General features: G+C 33.4%; 1 protein-coding gene and 1 long non-coding RNA gene across 6 annotated transcripts in view; one reads left to right on the top strand and one right to left on the bottom strand.

The window, feature by feature from the left end:
• Efa6 (Exchange factor for Arf 6) overlaps window positions 1-22,704 on the top strand; it is a 190,523-nt gene that overhangs the window by 133,145 nt on the left and 34,674 nt on the right. The window contains exon 12 of one of the 5 annotated variants that reach the window (XM_067099188.1): window positions 10,618-10,691. The exons of 3 other annotated variants lie outside the window; for them this stretch is intronic. In XM_067099188.1, the coding sequence (XP_066955289.1) occupies window positions 10,618-10,648 (31 nt within the window). In that variant the 3' untranslated portion in view covers window positions 10,649-10,691. Of the gene's footprint in view, window positions 1-9,408; window positions 9,967-10,617; window positions 10,692-22,704 lie in introns of those variants that run through there. One more of the 5 variants, XM_067099194.1, reaches the window with a different exon arrangement.
• The window catches only part of LOC136835567 (uncharacterized), a 74,306-nt gene continuing 52,903 nt past the window's right edge, over window positions 1,302-22,704 (bottom strand). The window contains exon 2 of the long non-coding RNA XR_010852196.1: window positions 1,302-1,958. This is a non-coding gene — a long non-coding RNA (uncharacterized lncRNA). The remainder of the gene's footprint in view (window positions 1,959-22,704) is intronic.

Genomic DNA, 22,704 nt, shown 5'->3' with positions numbered 1-22,704 from the left:
GTACCAAACTTACGCAAATCCATGCCTTACACAAGGGGTTCTGGAACCTAACCTCGCATAAGTTCGAGGTATTACTGTACTTTGTTTTTATATGCTGTGTCTTTCACAGATACTAGTTGCTATGTATTCATAATTTTGTAAAATTTTATTAACATTTGTAGACGAATAGTGGGCTTCCCATCATTGAAATGAAACCAGAATTCTCATTAACATTATGTATTCTTTAGAAGTTATGTTGAAAAGTAGTTACATGGGAATTAATATTTTATTAAATCATTTGGATGTGCTGCTTCACTCAGAGTTCATTAATTCTCTACCTAAAAGAAACTACTGTCACAGCAAAAGCATGCATATTAATGTCATAATATTTTTAGCATTCATGTTAAAGTTGAAGTAGATTTTATGAAATTTTTGCTAACAGCAATTCAAAGTTTAAATTCTTGATCTTCCTTTTAATTTGCCTTTATAGGAAGTACTCTATAAGGTATGCATAGTTTAAAGAAATCTTATCCAATTTAAATGCAGATATAATTTTTTCTGTGATTGCTTTGAGTTTACTACACAGTTGATTCTGCACATGTAATTATTCATGACATAATGTGTTTGCATATACTTCCAGAGGTTAAATATTTAAAATATTTTCAGTACAATCAGAAATTTTTCAGTGATCTCCACAATTGCTTATATGAAAAATGTCTGCTTGAAAGGCATCAAAGGCAGCAATATTCTTTTGGTAAGAGAAGCTGAACTGTTGCACACATCATTTACATGAATTTTGTGAAGGCATCACTTGTTCAATGCCTGTTGTGGTTTCAGTCAATCCAGTGATCTTAGTGGATAAAGTACTTGAGCCACTGCCATGTTCTGATCTCAGTTGATACTCAGCTGAGCAGTTGAACTTTTTGTGAAAAAAGTGACTTTGCAGTTGCTAACGATTTTTAAAGTACATCTCGTGAACATTTTTAAAATGTTTGTCATGCGTAGTACAAGTAGATGTGGCTTTAAAGCCAAGGAAAGTTTGCAAGATCTTCCTTCTTGAATTTAAGTTGGATAATGCACTTCAAAGCAATAAAGGATAATGTTTCAGTAGATTTCCAAGGCATTCTAACCCTCCCAGTAGACAATGTGTATGTTTCTTTAGAAGGATGTTGTCTTAACCTGGCGGTGTAGAGGATCACCAATCTCTGCATGACCCAGTCATGTGGGAGGTCTAGGTTATGACTAGGTGTGGCAGATGTTCATCACATGATAATGACAAAGCCTTATCTTTGTTCACTATTCTGAAAGATAGAGTTGGAGGGCTATATTACAAGCACACAGTTGTAAGCCATTACTGGTACAAGGGCTATAAGAGGTAGGCTGATGTTTTACTTTTTAATAAAAATTGAGGAAATTGCAAGTGCTGAGTAGGAGGCTGCCAAGGTTTTCCCAAAGTTTCTGAGGCAATGGATTCAGAACAGGTTACAGCTCCAAGCAAATCTTGAATATCGGTGAGATGCATTTTCTGGAAGAAACCAAAGGGAACAAGTGGAAAAGACAAGACAGAATGCCTCACAACAGGGGCCAAGGGAAAAAAAAAAAGGTGGGGGTGCGCTTTAGCACCCTTGACAGTGAGACATTCAAGGCACAATAAGTAGTAACATCTTACGGGGCTTTATCAATGAGAAGCTTCGAGCAGCATAGTAGTCCAATTCTGTGGCGTAGGTAAAGACAGTAATCAACCGTAGCTAATGGTTGGTCATGTTTTGATAGCCTTTGAACAATATGCTAGGTAGAAGACACTGAACAGGTTCCTCTGCATCTTGGAAATGCTGCAAATCATCTCAAGGACACGGATTACTGCTGTGACAATGTGAAGGCAGTGTTATAGCTAGGTTATGCCACCTCTCATCCCTGCTATGACTAATGGATCCTCTCAATCCCCAAGACATCTTAACTGTGAAGTGCTTGGTACATTCCTGTAAAAGAGGAAGATAGTGGAATTTAGCATCATCAGTCAAACCAGTAATAAGAATCTGTTAGGGAAACACTGGAAAAGGATGATATTACTTGACACTCCATTACTGCATTAGAAAAATTATTCAGCTGACCCAATCAAATTTATGCTTAAGTGAAATATAATGAGGTTTTTTTTTATCATGGGACTAGGTAGCTAGTTCCCATTTATAACCACCAAAGTCAATATTCCCTGCCTGTATATTTAAATACTATATCCTTTTCAGAGTCATTAGTGATCCAAGCTCAGGCAATGTTATCAGCAGCAGTAGTTGGTTTCCTGTGTGGTATTCCTTGCCTACATATATAAAACTTTTAAAACTATCTCCTTTTCACATTCACCAGTGATTCATGATAACAAAATCTCGCATCAACAGAAATATTTTACACAAGCCAAGAACAATTATATATTCGGCTATGGAATAAAACTATATTTTTTTTTTATTCAACACCCAGCAGTTTCTCATAATGGGATGGCTCCAGAAGGGAAATAGGCTTCACTGGTGCCCTCATACATACCACAGATCATAATGCTTTCAATCTGTAATATTCTGGATCCCAGAATATGTAGGCATCACACATCATTGCTTTCAATGTTGTGCAATGCAAAGGTTTTTCCATGAAATTCCACCTCCAGTCATCTCCATTCTCAAGTTTTGTTGTTATCATCCAGTAGGTTCGAGTCTTGTAATTTTTCTGGTGTCCAGAGCCTGATCTTTGACATCTCTTTTATCATTTACAAAATTACAACTTAGGTTTTATAACCTTTCACTTTTGATACACATTAAATAACATTATAAAGAGTAACTGTTCTATTTCCTATTGTTGGATTTGAAAATTGCTCTCAACTCTTCAACTCTTGCACAAAAACAGTCGACATTTCCTACTTCTGTAAGAGTTTTTGGGCATTTTCTGGACAATGGCCAACCCACCGAGAGTCAAGTGTTTTATTTTGGAAGTTTGGTTAAATGGCCTAATGATTATGAATAAACTGGACTTTCTATATTTTTTAATTATTAAAGAACTCTTCTTCCTCAGCCTATGTCAACTGTAAGCACTACACTACTCTAACCAATCAACTTGCATGAGTGAAACCAGTAACTTTCTGTTATAACTACTTTCAAATACACATTGACTCCACTTTGCAGCTGAGTGAAATACAAGATAAATAATGTGGAATTTTACCTAGAACTATGAAAAGGAAATCACTAATGACCAGCATCTTGGCTGTATATGAATCTCTATATCCAGCAATCAGGCAGTTATGCATTATATTTTTTCCCTTGGATAAATACTTTATGTAAACACCATTTACAATCACTTAGGCAATGGGATTTTTTTTTAACTACAGTAACTCACGTCTCCTTTAAAAGCTACCTTTTGACCTAGCATGTACTGTAACCTAAAAATCAAGGGGGCCTTTGCATTTTACTTAGCTGGGTTTCCTATATATTTTATTGGTGCTTACTCTCAAGCTGACTTTTGTCACTGGTTGGCAATGTACCCACTTGTTACAAACCAGGTACAGTATACCAGTTTTTTTAGATATTACTTAGATAACAGTACAGTGCCAGAGGGGTCCTCTGTCAAAGTTGAATAACATACTAGTTCAGAAATGCATGATTTTCAGTTACTCTTGAAGTGCTTTAGAAGGCCTGTAAATTACTGTCCCTATTCCTATACAGTACTTAACAAATCACATCAAGGTGGTATAAATATTGACATACTTTGTATCCTTGCTTATATGGGCATTAAAATAAGTGAGGATGCTAAGGCTGCAATTGCTGTGACTAAATGAAATATGTATTATTGTCAGTAATTGATTATTACTGTATCTCTTTAACCCATCATCTTTAGTAAATGGCAAGAATTGTGGAAAAATTAATCTGATAATAATAGACTAAAACACATTAATCCCCCTGTTGGTGTGGTGGTGATCATTTAAAAGAATGTCACCTTGAAGTAGTATCACATCTTCATAGTGGTCACACTTGCCTGACCAATGGATATTTGATTTATAACTCGAACAACCCAGTCCCAAATGTAGAGAATGCAGACCAACACTCACAATCAGACATATATATCTGTAGTCATTCTACAATTTTCAACCAATAACATATCAAGTATTGGCAACAAATCTTTTAAAGAAATTTTGTCAGAATCTATCATATTTCTGTTTATACGACCATTAAATTTTTAAACCAGTATATTATGTAAGATGTAATATATTCATTAAAAGAAATCCTTTGGGCTAATTAAGTATTGGTTAATAATAATAATCAGTGCCAGTAACTGAGTGAGCAGCCTTGTTGTTTTATATGATAACCTGAAGTTCACTGTCACTCTTGAGCCACTACAATCTTTTTTAAATGGTTGATTCAGTCATAACTTGGCCAGACATGCCAGGATTGGCTGTAATTCATGTGAAGATTGAGATCACAACCTCCTTCAAGGCAGGGTCATCATGGGAAGATGATGTGCCCTTAGGTGACCTTTCATTAAATAAACACATCAACAGCTACCAGACTATCATGCTTGGGGCAGAATGTGGCTCTTGACCCAAAATGTGTAATTCTACGGTCTTCCTTTGCACCTTAGAGGAGGCAATAATTATGCAGGAAGAATAACCTGGTTTTTTTCTCAGGAATGGGGATCATCTACATGAGAAGAAAAAGTTAAGAGCAGGTTGGGAATGGCAACACTGTTGCGGGGAGCGAGGCACGCTAGTAGTCAGATTGCAGATCGAAATGAGTATTTGTTACACTAATACAAGATTGAGATAACAGCATTCAATAATTAACACTGATAAGGAATTGAAATACAGGCAAGTCCCTGGTTTACAGCAGGGGTTATGTTCTTGGTGGCGCACTGTAAGCTGAAAATTGTTGTACTGTAAACCGAAATATCATAATTACAGTATATGTAATGGGAATAAATATGGCGCCATAAAACCGAGGTACGGTGCTGTAAACCGCTTACAGCACTGAAAATAAGGTTAATGGCGCCCTGAGCCAAGTGCCATAAAGTCGAAACACCGTAAACTGGGACTGCCTGTAATGAAAAAGGTATATGCTGTATTCGAAAAGCTTATTTTGAGTGGTAAGAATCTGGGTTCCCCTCGATACACTGTACTGCTGTAAATTTTTACCACACCCATTTTCACAAATAGGGAATGGCTGAAGCTGACAAAACAGCAATCAGTTTCACTTTCATCTTTTAAATGCTAAATCAATGATAATTAAACAGCATAGAAAGCAGCTACATCACTCACTGAATACTTACACAAGGTGCAACACTTACTGTAATCAGTGGTTATAAACATGACATTTCAGACACTGAAGTATGGAGTGCCAGTGGCTTGAGATGCATTAGGGACAATGTACCTAGGTAGAGGAATGCATAGTTGAGGGTGTGCCCAAATTGCTTAAAGGAGCTACTTTCGAAAATATAGACGAGTCTTTGCTTCAAGACAATCACATTTTTACTTTATATATAGTGCTCAACACTTTTTTTTTTTCATAACACAAATTTGCTTTCATTTAAATTCAGGTTTGAAATCTTTTTGAGACTCAGCATTTGACATTTTTCAGTAATCAAGTATTTATGTTCCATAAAAGTGAATGGCCTTGAGAGTAGTCTGCAATGCAATATTTATTTTTTCATAAATTTAATCACGTTATCAGTAAAATCAAAACTGTGCTCTTTTATATTGTAAAATAATTTTCTAAAGTCTTTGTGGTTTTTAAGCACATGTCATTTATTTTTTACCATTATAAGTTATTGAAATTTAATATATCTATTACTGTATTTGTTTTTGCATTAACAACTTGTTACTAGTACAGAAGGTATCCCTTGTTCCTTGAGTATTTTTGGAAAATTCTGAAATTTATGGGTTAATACTGCACAGTTTCATAGCTCAAAGTAAACAGTGTAAAAAAAGCTTTGTAAAATCGTACCAGTTTTTGGGAAATGAATGATACAGAGATAAATGTTATATGATATAGTATAAGGAATGCCCTATTGCATGTACATATTTAAAATAATTATGGATTTTACTTTGGTATCCTGTCCTCTGATATGTCTGGAATAAAAAAAAAAAGTTTCACTTTGGAATAACCAAGGGTCAGAAATGGATAATGGATATAGTTGTATTAATGTACATAAAGTCTGATGAAGTTGGAAGAGTATATCTTAAGGATGGTCCCTACCCAATTCTTTTAAGCGCAACTGTTCAGCATGATGAACATAGAAAACCTAGAATGCTGTTCTATTCTAAGGTTGTAGAACAAAGGATATCTTTCTGTTTCATGTATCTGAACATTTTGTCAGTTTAGGAGCACATCAGAAGTGCAATGTTTTATGCTTTATATAGGTAAAGTATACTGCTCAACAATGAAAACTCATATTTTGTGGGCAGGTAAAATGTTGTTACAGGATAGAGTCATTGGTATCTAATATTTTTCATTTATACTCTTCTCAGTTTTTGTCTCCATGTACAGTTATATCAGTGAGAATACAACAATAGCCTTCTCTCACATGTTTTTAGGGGTACTTCAGGAATTGCAGCATCATTGAATGTATGAGTTTCTAGTGTGATCTGGAAAGAAAGTGAAAAGTCTTTGTGCTTTGTTTGTGACTGAAGAATTACTTATCTACAAAATAAAAATACAGACATGAATAAATGACACTAGGTAGGATTTCCAGGACAGGTATGAGTGCAATATGAGTGTAGTACTGTTCTTAGAATTTCAACATTCATGAATATATTCAAGGAAAAGGAGTACAGCATATGCGTAAAGTGCAGCATGCCATTAGGAGATGCAATAGAGAAAAATTAAGTTTAAAAATTTTTATCACAATTTATTTGCAAATATATGGATAATGTAAACTATTCAGTAATGAAAATGGCAGCAGATTTGCCAAATAAACCCATAGTTGTCACAAATTTTGAAATTATGTTGCTGACTGATATCATGATACCATGACATTATTAATAATAACAAGGGAATATCAAGATAAGCACATCTGATTGTCTGTGATCAGGATTAATGACAAGATTACTTGGTGACTAGGATAATGGACTAATTGTTGACAAAACTTGTATAATATTATCATGACTCTGAACTACTGTACAGTATGGGATGCTATCTTATAGCTTTGTAGGTAAATCTCATTTTAAAATATTTCCCTAGTTCCTTTTTAGGAAAATAGTTTTTTGTAAGGTTTCTAAAGACTGGAAAGAAAATAGGAAATGTTAAGCTGTGGCTGCTAATTCTATGCTTTTTTCAAAAGGTACTATTTTTAAGAGACACTTGAAGTTCAGGAATAATTTTCCATGGATGGCTGTGAAACAGGGAACCTTGTGTATATCTCTGGTTGACTGCTAAAGAAGACAGCTGTAACAGCAGTAATACTCATCATAATTATATAAAACATTAAAAAACTGTGCTGATGTAAGAGATCAAATTGCATTAAATTCTTATATTGAAAAACAGTTAATTTGAAAATACCAAGTTGCATTAAATTCCCATGGAGCATAATGAATGATTTTGCAGTGTTAAAAAGTAATTAATTGAATTCTTTAATTACTGGAAAATTATTCTTAACTGTGTAATAATAATAATAATAATAATATCATCTTGGAATAGGAGAAAGACTATGCATAACTGGAATATAGGTAGCTTAGAAACTATTCGGTGAAGGATAGACTTATGAAAAATTTGTATGATGTCTGAAACGTGATGCCTTTTTTAGGAATAAAGATGCATAGGAGTTAAAGTACTGTAATGATGAATATCAGAATTTGAACTTTCACACTTAGTGTCTTGTGAGAGTTGCAAGTTTATTCAGTGATGTTAGCATTACTTATTTAGAATTAATTATCTGTTGTTGATTTTGAATGTATGAATGGAGTGTTTGTGAGAGGATTTAAGACTACCTAGAATGAATGCCTAAGTATGATGTTAGTTCCAGTATTTTAAAGATTGCTGTGTATGATTTATACTGCATAAAACAAGAAACTTTTATTTTTTTACTCTTAATTTATTTTAAAAACCACCAGTAGTCCTTTCTTAATAGTCTGTGATTATAATTTTAAACTATTTTAAGTATACTTGCTGAAAAGTGGTTTATTTTCAATTCAAGTGTAAAGCTTTACAGTTCCCTCTTCTTAGTACTCACTGAAAAAGTTCTGAGTTTGTAAACTTAACTCTGTATTTTTTTTTTCTTTCTTTCTTTTGTACAGTTCTTAGTAAGGGTTAGTTTAAAAATTATACACAATTTGACATGTAATTACTGTAATATACAGTCTCTTCTTATTTTTAAATCTCAGTTCAGTCATTGTGGACACATATATGTTGTGAGGAGTAAGTACTGAGCCCCAACACTATACTAGCAGAATATTTTGAATTTTGCCCTGTCACACTGCAAATGTGGAAAATTAGTTTCCACCTGGTAACACAGAAGGCTTTATAAATTATTCTTTTCGTAATGTACTGTATGTTTTTTTATAGATTTGTTATACCCTGTAACAACAAAGATTTTGGGTTATGACTTTTTTTTTCCCTTACACTGATTACTTTTTTATGTATTGCAGGTTGAGGAATATAGTTTTGATATGACCTTATGATATATTTGTTTTGATAGCTATTTTTTAGAAAGATTGTTTTATATTGCATTTGTTAGTTTGCTTGATGTGATTGCCAAGGTATTAGAAGCAATATTTCCAAATGTATTTCAGTAGTATTGGTCAGGAAATATGAATGTAAGGATATTTTTTATATAACTTTGATAGTGCAGTCAAAGGACTGTTAGATTTTCTTATGCTACAATTTAAAGGAAATGCTTTTGTAATTTCCCAGATCTTACAAAGAACTGTCATCTTTTACTTAGACTATGCATTTAAACTGTATACATTTATTAGACTATTCGTGTAATTTACAGATATTCAATATTCAAAGTTTCTGGTCTCAGAAAATGTCTTCTGTAAGAAAATGAGTCAAGTTTTTTCTCATATAATGTGTAACTAGCTTCAGTGCTATACATTATTTTTAAAGGAAACTACATTTTTTTTTCACACAAGCTAATTTCCTGGGAAACATATTAGACATACTCTTTTATACAGGTATGACAGTTTGTCTCCTGAAGTAGATGCTAATATGTAGTTAAATAAATTTCTGGAGGTTGTGCATAAAGGTACGTAGCTTGCATTGTCTCAGTATTATCTTGATGAGATCTCAGTCACATGTAGTGTCAAGATAGTTCACTATGCATTTAAATTGGCTTTGGTATGGCTTCTATTATCTTGGTGTACTCACATAACTTTTGGTGAAGTAAGTTTTCCGTAAAAATAGGTATATGAGAAATGTTTTTATCTGGCTCACAATATTTCTCTTTTCCACTTTACAATTTCAGAAAGAAGTAATAGTGTGTGAGCCTTAACAGGGGTTGTGCTTTGTGCAGCACAGTCTTTTAACTTATTGTCGCCGAGGATTTGCACCGTATTTGCTTCCAGAATCTTTGGGTCAGATAATTTTTTGAACGAAACTCGGTAGATATTTATTAGCTTTATGTGAAGGTTGTCCATATTGATTTTGTGTCATGGCTTTGAACAAACTTGAGGCACTTCACACTAAGTACTTTTTTGTCTGACTCACTAAAAAGGTTTATCGTTCATAGCTATATTTGTCAGCTGTGTCTAAGCCTATATCATTCCAGATGCAGTCACATACATTCCTTTATTTCAGCGAGCTTCATAACTAACAGTCGATACTAAACTATTGATATACTGTATTGTGATATGAGAAACTTCAATATTTTAAAGACATTATATTATGATTTAGCTAGACTGTTCATATTACTGTATTGCCTTGTGTATATAACTTGTATTTTTGAACTTGGGACATGAGCCTTAAGATAAAGATTTATGTAGATAGATAGTTTTCTTGTAAATATACAGATTTTGTGATTGTATTGTGTGTTTGACTTAATATCCTTGGAAACTAGTTCACCTTCATGCCACCGCTCTTATCAACTAATAAGGTAGTCTCATCTCTGTGACGATGAGCCAACTGTTAAAGCATAGTCCTCTGCTTGATATGGAATTGAATTTATGCTTGGGTGTTTTGGAAGTGGTAATGGTATTTGAATTTCAGCACTTATCAATTGTATATTGATGAGGATTGTGTGAAAGTGGTATTTTTTTCAAAGCTGTGTGAAAGTACTTCTTTTTGAGCTGCATACACCAAGGAACCTTATCAGGTAAAATAACTTTATATTTGTAGTTTACCATGAACATTAGTAGACCTGTGCCTTGCCACTGAAAATACAAGGAAAAATTACCATACTTGTATTGAAATCATAATTTGCTGTTGACAGAGTTTAAAATTTGAAACTGTGATTTTAATTTATATATAATACAGGGATATTATGTACTTTATTTAGTAAAGAGAGCCCATACCACTTTGAGAATATTCTATTGTACTTTCAAATTCAGTTGTGTTTTTTCAATGCTAAGTAGTGTCATGCAGGTAGTGGCTTTTTATCATACACCATTAACAAATGGCTAATATCTAATTGCACTAACATTTGTTTTATTAACCATTGCATTTACGATTTTGACAGCATGTTGACATCTTGCTTCTGTTACTCATAGAGGTTTACCACGATTGTAAGTCTACAAGAAAAGTGTTGTCAAGGTAAAGCAATGTATGTTTTTCTCTTTGGATAACTGAAATTGTGAAGTCTTAAATGCATTTCGTTTCATGTTTTCATTTTGTTTCTTATGTAATATTATGAGAAAATATTTAATTAACAAAAGACTGTGATGGTTTTGTATATGTCTTTACAGTAAACCTATGGTTACAGTCAACACATGATATACTGTAGTATATATCTGCCTTAAGAGGTAAAGCACATTAGGCCAGGAAATGGATAGAGAGAAATGTGCATATCATCATGAAAATCATTCTCTACTCATAGCCTGTTAGATATTCACTTGCTTTAAATATTATGATTATAATAATAATATATCACAGTATCTTGGAAGAAGACCCTCTTTGAGGCAAACTTCACTGAAAAGAGTAGCACTCTGTATGCCATTGAGCTTATATTGCATCTTCTCAATTTGTCATTGAAGTTTCCTTGTTTCAGCAAGTGAAGTATAAAGCAGCTGTCCAAAGTTCATTTATTATCCTCATGCTTAGGTAGTCCTCACTACTATCTACAGGAGGTGATTGGCACCAAGAATACCTTCATGAAATATTTATATGGTCGGTCATATTCAGGGAGTTCTATTGGTTATGAGCCTGGCTGACCAATGGGGGCACTGATTGGTTGGCGTCAGGAAGCTCTCCTTGCCGCTCAAGGAAAAGTGTGACTGTAACTTTATTTCAGGAGTGCCTTATTCTTCTTCTGATGGTGGTCAGCAGGAGGAGGGCCTCCCAAGTAACATTGAGAGTGGGTTCCCACTGAAGAATGGCAAGGGCCTCCTTGTAGCTTAGGCAGTGGTGGTCCATGTTGCCATCTAGGATTGTGGTATTCCTCACAATCTGCTGGCGCTTGGGGGCATTGTCATGTTCCTTCATGTAGTGTTGGTATACTGCCCATCATGTAGATGGATGGCAAGCGTCTTAGGCAAGTTGTATTCATACCAATGTGGGAATGGTGGCATCCATTCTCAGGGCACAGTATTTGGAGAACCATTCCTCTCCTCTTCATGGGGTCTGGGCAGTCCTCCAATCCTTAAGATTGCATGATCAATAATGTTCTTCAGGGCTGCATTGACCTTCTTATACTCCATATTCATATATCCCTTGTAGAATAATTTTATGGTCCTTGTGCCCTCCCTGGGGCACGGCTCTCACGCTGGTACCACCCTTGCAACTTGACAGTAAGAATATCCTCACCATCAAGTTACAAATGTGTCAAGGAGCGATATTAACGGATGGTATTGGTGGGTGAGGCATGCCCCATGGAGGGCACAAGGACCATAAAATTGTTCTACAGGGGATATATGACTGCAGAGTATAAGAAGGACAATGCAGCCCTGAAGAACATTATTCAGGCTCATGTACCCCCTGCCAAAGCAAATAATGGCAAACCTTACGATCTATTATAAGGACTGGCAGACTGCCCAGTACCTCATGAAGAACAGCCCCTCCATTAGCAGCAATTCCATCGAGTGGAGAGGAGTGGTCTATCAAGTACTGTCCCTGAGAATGGATGCCACCATTCTTATATTGGTATGACCATGGCTTGCCTCTCTTAGAGGAATGCTGTCCATCTACATCATGAGGAATACCACAATCCTTGACACCAACATGGACCACCACTACCTCTGCTACAAGGAGAACCACTCTCAAAGTTACTGAGGAGACCCCTCCTGCCAACCCCTGTCAGGAGAAGAACAAGGTGTGCTCCTGAGATAATGTTACAGTTGCCCTCCTCCTCAAGCAGAAGATGACAATCTCCCATCCCACCCTCTACCAGCCATTCAATGCCCCATCAGTTAACCAGACTCACAGCCAATAGGGGAGCTCCCTGAATTTAACCAACCAATAAAAAATTGCCCCACTTTTCAAAAGCCCATTTTTGGGTATATATATTCCATGCATGTACCCCTGGTGCTATTCACCCCTTGTAGACAGTAGCGAGGACTACTGAAGCATCAGAATAATGAATGAACTTCGGGCAACTGCTTTATAATTTGCCTGCTAAAACAAAGAAACTTATACACCAAGTTCAGAAGGCACAATATATGCTCAATGGCATACAGCGTGCCATTCTTTTCGACGAAATAATAATAATAATAATAATAGCTGTTTCTGTGGCATTTGACGTATGTCTTATAGCCTTCATTTCATCAGCATGTAGCTAGTGCATTAGGTTTCTTGAGATCATATAAATGTTCTTCTATGATGATTTTATTTCCCGACATTTCAATGTATGCTCTGACGGTCACCCTACGAGTTAAAAAGTGAATGAATGATAAAAGTATAGGGGTATTTATAGCAGGTGGGTAGGTTATAGTTAGTTAGCAGGCAGAGTTCCTTGAAGGTGGCAGAATGCTTTGATAGGTTGGTAGTAGTCAGCCCTATATGTAAGTGGTGGCATCCTTCCACCAGGCTTGTAAACAAGTACTGTATGCTAACTACTCACTGATAAAAAAAGAAGGGGGTTATAACTTATAGGACACATAAGCAAACTATTTATGCACATTAAATGCCATAAAAACAGGTAATAATCAACACTACTGTCACAAGAGAAGATCTCCTCCCTAATAATAAAATAATAAATTTCTAATTAAAATCAGGATCAAACTCAGGACTCTCGAGTGAAAAGGCAAGGGTGCTACCAACTGACCCAAGCAAGTCGCAAAATAAGTGGAATCTAAATATTCCTTTACCTAAGGCATTACCTGTGCAGGCTATAAAGACCAAGTTTTACCCAACTTTCCAACCCATCAGTGACCCAACTAATAGCATTTTATTTGAGTTACCACTTCTGAGTGAATATGATGAAAATAGTCAACACACAACCTCTTGTGTCGTAGAAATAAATTTCTAATTCACATCAGATTGACCCAAGAACTCAAATAACACAAAATCATGTGTGTAATAGAAATAAATTTTTAACTCACATCAGGACCAAACCCAGGAATCTAATTTGATAGTCCTGAGTTTGATCCCAATGCGAATTAGAAATTTATTTCTAATATACAAGTAATTGTGTATTGATTATTTCCATCCTATTTACTTAGAAGGGGTAATTTAAATGAAATACAATCAACTGGACTATTGGTGGGTCGGGAAGTTGGGTAAAGCTTGCTGGTATGTAGATGCCCAGGAAATGCTTCTAGTACAGAAGTACGTAGGTTCCAACTAATTTTATGCCCTTAGCCAGGCAGTTTAGCACCCTTGCATTTCATTTGAAAATCCTGGGTTTGATCCCGATTTGAATTTGAAATTTATTTCTCTAACACATACTGTATGTGTTGACTATTTCAATCGTATTCAGAAGGGGTGATTTGAATAAAATGCTATCAATTTGGTCACTAGAGGGTTAGCAAGTTTAGTAAAACTCACTAGTATACACCACCAAGTTAAGTAAAACTCACTAGTATGCAGTGTGTGTAGCCTCCACAGGTAATGGTAATGCTTCAGGTAGAGAATAACTGTAGTTAAGTTCCAACTTCTTTTATGACCTGAGTAGATCAAATACAAATTTACTTCTATTACACATTACAAATTTACTTCTATTACACGTGACTATGCTGACTATTTTCAACAATATATCCATCAAAAATAGCATAAAACCCTGTATGCTCCTATCTCCTCGAGGAGCAACTCCCCCAAGACTTCTTAGTTCACTGTTGTTGGGTAGAAGGCATCAGAAAACTACTTTACTCTAAATCAGCTGTGAGTTTCCTCATTTTACAGCTCTGATTTTTATTATCTTGGCCTGTCATGATTTGTTTTTCATTGCTGAACTTTCTTCTTCTTTCGACCTTATTAGTCCCACTGTGTAGCAATGTTGGCTGCTCGAGTCAACTTTCTCCATCTATTTCTATTCCTAGCATCTTCTTCCCCAAGTCCCACCTCACCCATATCCCTCCTCTCCACATCCACCTATCTGATCCATTGACGCCCCACACTCCTCCTCCCCATCATTGGCATGTTCTTAGCTCTCTTGATTGGTTCCACCTCCTCTCTTTTTATTACATGGCCATAGTATCTCAAACAAGCTTCCCTAGCCTTCTCCTTTACATTACATATACACACATTCTTCTTATATCTTGACTCTCCCTCCTTTCCAGTAGTGATATTCCAGCAATCCATCTCACCATCCTCATCTCGATTCTTTCCAACAGTCCCTCCTCGCTCCTCTAAGTGCCCAGGTTTCTGCCCCATATAATAGTATGGGCCTGATAACTGCCGTATAATTCTTCATTTTGAGCTTTAATGGCATTTTCTTGTCTAAAACAACTCCAGTTACTTTGACATTTTTTGCCATGCTTCTTTCACTCTGTCTCACTGCTTTCTCACTACCCTCCTCTTCTCCTTTGATCCCAAATAGTTATTTCACTCTCTGTCTCACTGCTTTCTCACTACCTCCCTCTTCTGTTATGATTGATCCCAAATAGTTAATCTCATTGTTCTGCTTTAGCACTGTACCATCTTCCACTTGAATGTTTACTTCTTCAAGCCCTTCTCTACTATTAGTCATTAGCGCTGTCTTTCCATTGTTCACTTTAAACCCTTTCCTTTCTAGGCTCCTTTCCATGCTAAAAACCTTTCTTGCAGTTCTTCTTCTGTGTCTGCTATAATTTTTAAATCATTAGCAAACAACAGATCCCATGTTCATCGTTGTTCCTTAATTCTGATGTCAGTGTGTCTATAACGAAGAGGAACAAGAATGGACTGAGCTGATCCTGATGGAGGCCCACCTAACAGGGAATGTCTCAGTCTCCCATATTTTGTTTGTACAGTAGTTCTTAATACCCTCATCATCATCTTCACTAACCTTACCAACTTCTCTGGTATTCCTCTCTTTCTCAAACACCAATAGACTACTCTCCTGGTACCCTGTCATACATTTTTTCAAGATCCACAAAACACAAGTAAACTTTCCTGTTTCTTTTCTAGATACGTCTTGGGCTTGTCTTACTATAAAAATAGCATCCACTGTGCTCTTTCCTTTCATAATCCCAAACTGCTGCTCATGTATATCTATCAGCTCTCTCAACCTTCCTTCTAATATTCTTTTCAGTATCTTGAACACATGCTCCAAAAGCTTTATTCCTCTGTAGTTCCCACAGTTTAACACATCTCCTTTTTGTTTATACATTTTAATCATCCAACTATTGCTCCAGTCCCTTGGCATTTCCTCTACATCACAGATCTTTACAATAGTGTGTGTGCACCTACTCTTTGCCTAGATTTCCCAATGCTTTAATCTTTTCCATTGTTACCTCTGATTTTCCTGCAGCTTTATTTACTTTTCCTTTCTTTATAGCATTCTCAACTTCACTCATTCTCATTGTTTAATAGTTGTGAAAAATGGTCTTTCCAACTTCTCCTGACTTCTTCCTCAATTACGTTATTTCCATTTTCATCTTTAATAATTCCTACCTCTCTTACATCCTGCCTGTCTTTTCTTCTCGCTTCTGCAATTCTGTAGATTATCTTTTCTCACTCTGGTGTTCCCATCATCTCATAGTTCCCATCATCTCATACCATTCTCTCCTGGCTTCTCCCTTTGCAATCGCTACCACTCTCTTTGTTTTCCTTTTTGTCCGTCTATATTCCTCTCTTGCTTGGTAGTTGTTATCTTCTTCCCACCCTCTTCTGGCTATACTCTTTTCCTTCACAGCTGTTTGAACCTCTTGATTCCACCACGTTTCTTTTTCCTGTTGCTGCTTACCACTTGTCCTCCCACACACCTCTGCTGCTGCTGGCATCACAATCTCTTTCATATCATCTCATATCTCCTCAGGCGATTCTGACATTTTCATTGCTGAACTACAAGTCATTAAATGCAATTTTGATTATAACTTGATCAGGGAAGAGGAAGAGGTTGAACAGCATGCCTCCTCACTCAAAAAACTGAGTAGCTGACATGGTCGAGAAAAGTGAATCTCTTGTTAGGCTCTACCCTTAGGTCTGTCAGTCACTCAAAATACTGGGTCCAATTTTGATCGATTGACATACGTTTAACACATTTGCATTGCAGATGTTGTATTATAAGACAAATGGCATCCTTTAAGCAAACAGTTCATCCAATCTTGAATTTTGCTAAAATAGTAGGCATAGGAAACTACCTGGATAAATTTGATAATGTACATTATACAACACCCAATACATAAACATGAACATAATCAAGTGAAAACCAAGTCTCATTTAGAATGTTAAACTCACTGGTGAAAAGACAAGATGGTAAGAAATATTCAGACCACCACCAACCCTTATCGTTTGATTTGCTTTATGGGAATGAAAATTGATCCAGCTTTCAAAAATGGAGAAACCTGAAGAAAAATGACATGTCAATAACTCAAAAATTAATTACTACTGAGATATCTATTGAAGGTTATGTGCTTTACACAAATAAAAGAGCAAATGGATGGCTGAAATCAACTAAATCTGAATCAGAAAGACATATGACATTGCCAATATTATAGTAGGCAGACTACCATAAAAAGTGTATAAGGAACAAATAATCAACTGACTACATGATTGTACAGTATTAAAATCTTGAAAAATTATAAGTGAGGTACACTGAAATGAACGACACACCTGAATAAAAAAAAAAAATTCAAGATACTAAAGGTGGAAAAACATAGCTTGGTATGGAAAACCTACCCTGAAATTAGAACTAGACAAAATTGGGAAATAACCCAGAAAATTACATAAACTTTTGTCTTTCTAAAATTTAAATCATCCTCTTAAGATGTGAATTCCACAGATAAAGCACTACATCCCTATATATATAATATATATATATATATATATATATATATATATATATATATATATCTATATAATCTAATCTATATATATCTATATCTAGCCTATATATCTATCTATATATATCTATCTATATCTATATCTATCTATATATATATATATGGTATATCTATATCTATCTATATATAATATCTATATCTATATCTATCTATATATATATATCTATATCTATCTATATATATATTATATCTATCTTATATATATCTATATCTTTATATCGCGGATCTATATCTATATCGCATCTAGTATATATATCTATATTATCGTAGTGTTATCTATATCTATCTGCGGTTTATATCTATATCTATCTATATATATCTATATATATATAATAATATAATTATCTATATCTATATCTATCTATATTATATCTATATCTATTATATCTATATCTATCTATATCTATATATTATATCTATCTATATATATCTATATCTATCTATATCTATATCTATCTATATATATCTATATCTATCTATATATATATCTATATATATATATATATATCTATATATATATATCTATATCTATCTATATCTGTTTAGATTCTATCTATATCTATCTATATCTATATCTATATATCTATATATATATCTTTATATATATATATATCTATATATCTATATATATATATCAAAAATATATCTATATATATATATTCTATATATATATATTATATATATTCTATTATATATATATATATTATATAGACTTATCTATATATATATATATATATATATATATATATATATATATATCTATATATCTATATATATATATATATATATATATATATATATATCATATATATATATATATATATCATATATATATATATATATATATATATTATATAATATATATAGGTTATATATATATATATATATATATATATATATATATATATATATGTCATTTATTTTTAACATATTGCAAGACAGAACTGGTACTAAAACAGAAGCAATATTAAAACTGAGAGTAAAGGGTTTTAATGACTCATCTAAAACAGAAACACAAGCAATCAATTAATAATCCCCAAAAATAACCCAAGCTTTGGGGGAAAGCAAAAACAATAAAAAACAGAATTCAAAGAAGAAATCTTAATCCATTATGCAAGAAATCCATAGTACCCTGCTATCAAAGAAGTCTGCCAACTGAAAAATACTGAAAGAGTGAACATTATAGACAACAGCAATAAAACAACCACCATAAGATCAGTCAACAGTGCTTCACCACTAAATGTAACAAATATAGTCAAACCAATCTGGTGGTGGCCACTGAAAGGTGCCCTCTCCCAGAATGTATCATGTCAGTCTAAATATTTCTGTCATTTTTCATTTAAGAAAATGCTCTTTAGAGATATGTCCAAAAGCCTAAAACACAGCAATGGAGCTGGATTAAACACTCAGGCGGGAGGGTTTCAATGGTGATAATCCTGGATTAACCTTGTTCTCTTCTATATCATCTTTTATATCTTTCCTTTTTCTTTCTTTTAACATCCATTGCAATCCTCTATCTTGTTCTCTCTCTCTCTCTCTCTCTCTCTTAATAATGCTGTTTCTCTCTCTCTCTCTGAAAAAAAAACTACTCTCCAATAGCAAGAAATATATATTATATATACATATACATACATACATATATATGTACAGTCACTCAAAAATGTTTTGCAACGTTCCAGAAGTTTTCGTTCACCTAACAGTAATTTGTTCTTTTGATATTTACAAGGAAATGTAATTTTCTTATTCGATTTTGGTTATTAATCATACGGTTAACAATATAAAAAGAATGCCTAGTGAAAAATTCATATTTACGAAAAATGACGAAACATTTTGAAAAATTTCACTTCAGATGATTGGGCAAAAGAGTCAAAGAAGAAACTATATTTTGAATCCAGATAAAAGCTTATTGACTAATAAAAAAATATTGAATAATCATCAATGAAATTATATATAAATAAAGAAAGAATTCAACCATTATTGTTGTCAAAAACAAAAAGACAAAAAATCTCATAACGTCGTATGTTATCGTGTGACTCCACATTCGGGCAGGAAAATTAAACTAAAATGTCTCGTCACTTGCACCGATAAGATGGGCAACAGACTCAGCCACACCACAATCATTAGCATGCATGCAAGACTAATGTCTCTATTGTAGATATTGCATCGGCAGCTTAGCATAAATAAAACAACCATGTATAGAGGAATAAAACAACAGAGGTCGAGGAAATATGATAAATTCATTGTAAAAAGTGGAGGATGACCCCATTGTTGCACTACTGTTAACGATCATCATCGGATGATCACTGAAGGAGCTCCGCCTAACTCCCTGACAAGCCGGTGTTGCCAAAAGAGAAAACATTACGCTTTTCCTTCAAGTTGCTGCTCAAACCATCCGTAACAGGCTACATGAGACCAAGATATTATTTCATCATACTCCTGCCAAGAAACACTTCATATCAGCGAAACACAAAGAACAGAGGCTAGGGTTTGCGTTATAATATAATCCAGTGGCCGATGATTTCTGTAAGAATCATCTTTTGCGAAGAGGAGGAGACATTCTCCACTGATGAGCATGGTAGTCTTCTTCACTGCTGGCGTTTAGCATTAACTAAATTAATGTTGAACTTCTTGCTAATTTTAATTCTTTAGAAACTTAGATAATACAAAAATATATTCAGTTAAAAAGAGCATCAAAATATATTCGGTTAATGAAAGAAAAGAGAAATTAAGATAGGCATCATAAATGATAGGCTAAGTATAATATATAAGAAATATAGAAATTATATATGATAACAGCATTATATATGTGTGTGTGTGTGTGTGTGTGTGTGTGAGTGTTATATTCTGATTATGTATTACAAAAACAGACATGAAATCTGTTAGTCTACTTCAGTATATTTTATATTAAGTTTCACTAGTTCACAATATACATAGGATTAGTCATTCAAAAATTTGATTAATATTAATGTGCAAGCAAATCTTTACAAAAGTCGTATTTGTTGATGTTAATAAGACTAATAGTTCAACTTATAACAGTCGTAGGCCTATGTCTACAATGTTCACACAAAGGAGATAAAACAACGATAGTGATGGCAGTTGGAGATGAAAATATTAAAATATAAGAACAGCGATGACCTCTGAAGTATTATAGTAACATCCTTTTATTAAGTAAAGTATGACAACAGTAAGCAGTATCAGAAAAAGCCCTGTTTAAGGGAAACTGCAGGTAATTTCTCAGACCCACCACTAGTGTTCAGTTGTTTCATGCGCTTACAACTGAGTTGCCAACAGCGCCAGATGTCGCTATTATAAGCTGTTGTAAGAAAAGTTTTGAAGTATGTTGCAAAACATTTTTTGAGTGATTATATACTTATATAACATGATGCATATATAATATATATATTTAAATACAGATATATACATATATATATATATAAACATATGCATATACATAATATATATATACAGTGAATATATTATATTCGCGGGGATGCGTTATATATGTGTAATGGGTCAAATTTATAATATATAAAACCCCTCTAAATATTAGAACTGCCCATTTTGATAGCTTAAACACAGAAAAACCCTGTAAAAATGCTTATACCTGATATATTTTTAATAGTTTTATATACAAAAAGTGCATTTATTCATGAAAATTATATGACAATATAGTATATAGTGAATATTTTATGTGAAAATATTTGAATCGGCGAATTTTATGAATGATGGTAGATATGTTCCATAGAGATACCCGCAAATTGGTCCGAGAACGTTGACAACGCGAAATATGGGGTTCACTGTATACATATACATATATACACATTACATACAAATATATACATATAGTTTTATCACATATATAAATATATAGATATATAAACATACATATACGAGTATATATACATATATAATATATATATACATATACATATACATATATACATATAATATAGCCATATACATATATATATATATAGTATATATATATATATATATATATATTAATATAATATATAATATAAATATATATATATATATATATATATATACATCAATATATATTCGGCAGAATATAATTACCCATATATATATATATAAATAAATTGTTATAATATTTATATAAATTTATATATATATATATATATATATATATATATATATATATATATATATATATATATATATATATATATATATATATATACACACAGTATACTATAAACAGATATAATGGATACAGTAATTGACAGCAAATCAGTCAGATATATCAGTTTCTTGAGGGCACTTTTGGAAACAGACTGTCACATAAAAACATCTTTATTTGTGCAGACGTTTCAGACAACTAGGCACAACAAAGATATTTTTATGTACCAGAGTGTTTCACTTGAAATTTCATAAAATATATATATAAATATGCTTTTCTAAAATAATATATGTATACTGTATATATATATATACATATATATGTATATATATACATATATATTATATATATATATAAGATATATAAAAATTTTATTATTAACGGGACTTAGAATGACAGTAGATCCCACAGGTATCTGTTAAAGACAAGCAGAAGTTTCATCCTTCCTATAAAACATCACCTTTCGTTTATTGACCCATCATAACGACAAAAAAAATTGAAAGTGAAAGCACTTTGTACTAAAACTGTCTTTTAAAGCCATCACCATGAAGTTGTCTCCAGGTATATATTTAGCCCCAAGACGACAAATATTATATAATATATGATTATATATAATATAATGAGAAATATATATATATATATATAATATATATATATATATAGAAAATTGTTTCAAAATTATTTTCCACAGCATGAACTAAAATTGATCACTGGACAAAACAAAGTAATTCAGAACAGGTATTTATTTAAGTTTCTAAAGACAATGTATTTAATATTTGTAAAGACAATGAAATTTTTGGCTCCATCTGCCTGTACCAGAGCCTGCATTCTTGAGGAAGTATGATTTCTTTCATGAAAAAGCTGAGACTCAAACTCCATTTCCATAAAAAGCACTTTGCTGTCAGATACTTTCTCTTCCTGATCGTCCACTGGGAGGCTTGATATTGTTTCATCATAGTTCATTGTGAACCACACTTACACCATGATGTCTTTAAGATATTATTTAGTTAACGCAACATTCAGGTCAGGGAGCTAAACCAAAAAT

This window comes from Macrobrachium rosenbergii, chromosome 4 (genome assembly GCF_040412425.1).
Source record: "Macrobrachium rosenbergii isolate ZJJX-2024 chromosome 4, ASM4041242v1, whole genome shotgun sequence".
In the NCBI taxonomy this organism is placed as follows: domain Eukaryota; kingdom Metazoa; phylum Arthropoda; class Malacostraca; order Decapoda; family Palaemonidae; genus Macrobrachium; species Macrobrachium rosenbergii.
Note: the sequence above shows the minus strand (reverse complement) of the source record. Positions and strands in the feature narration are given on the sequence as shown.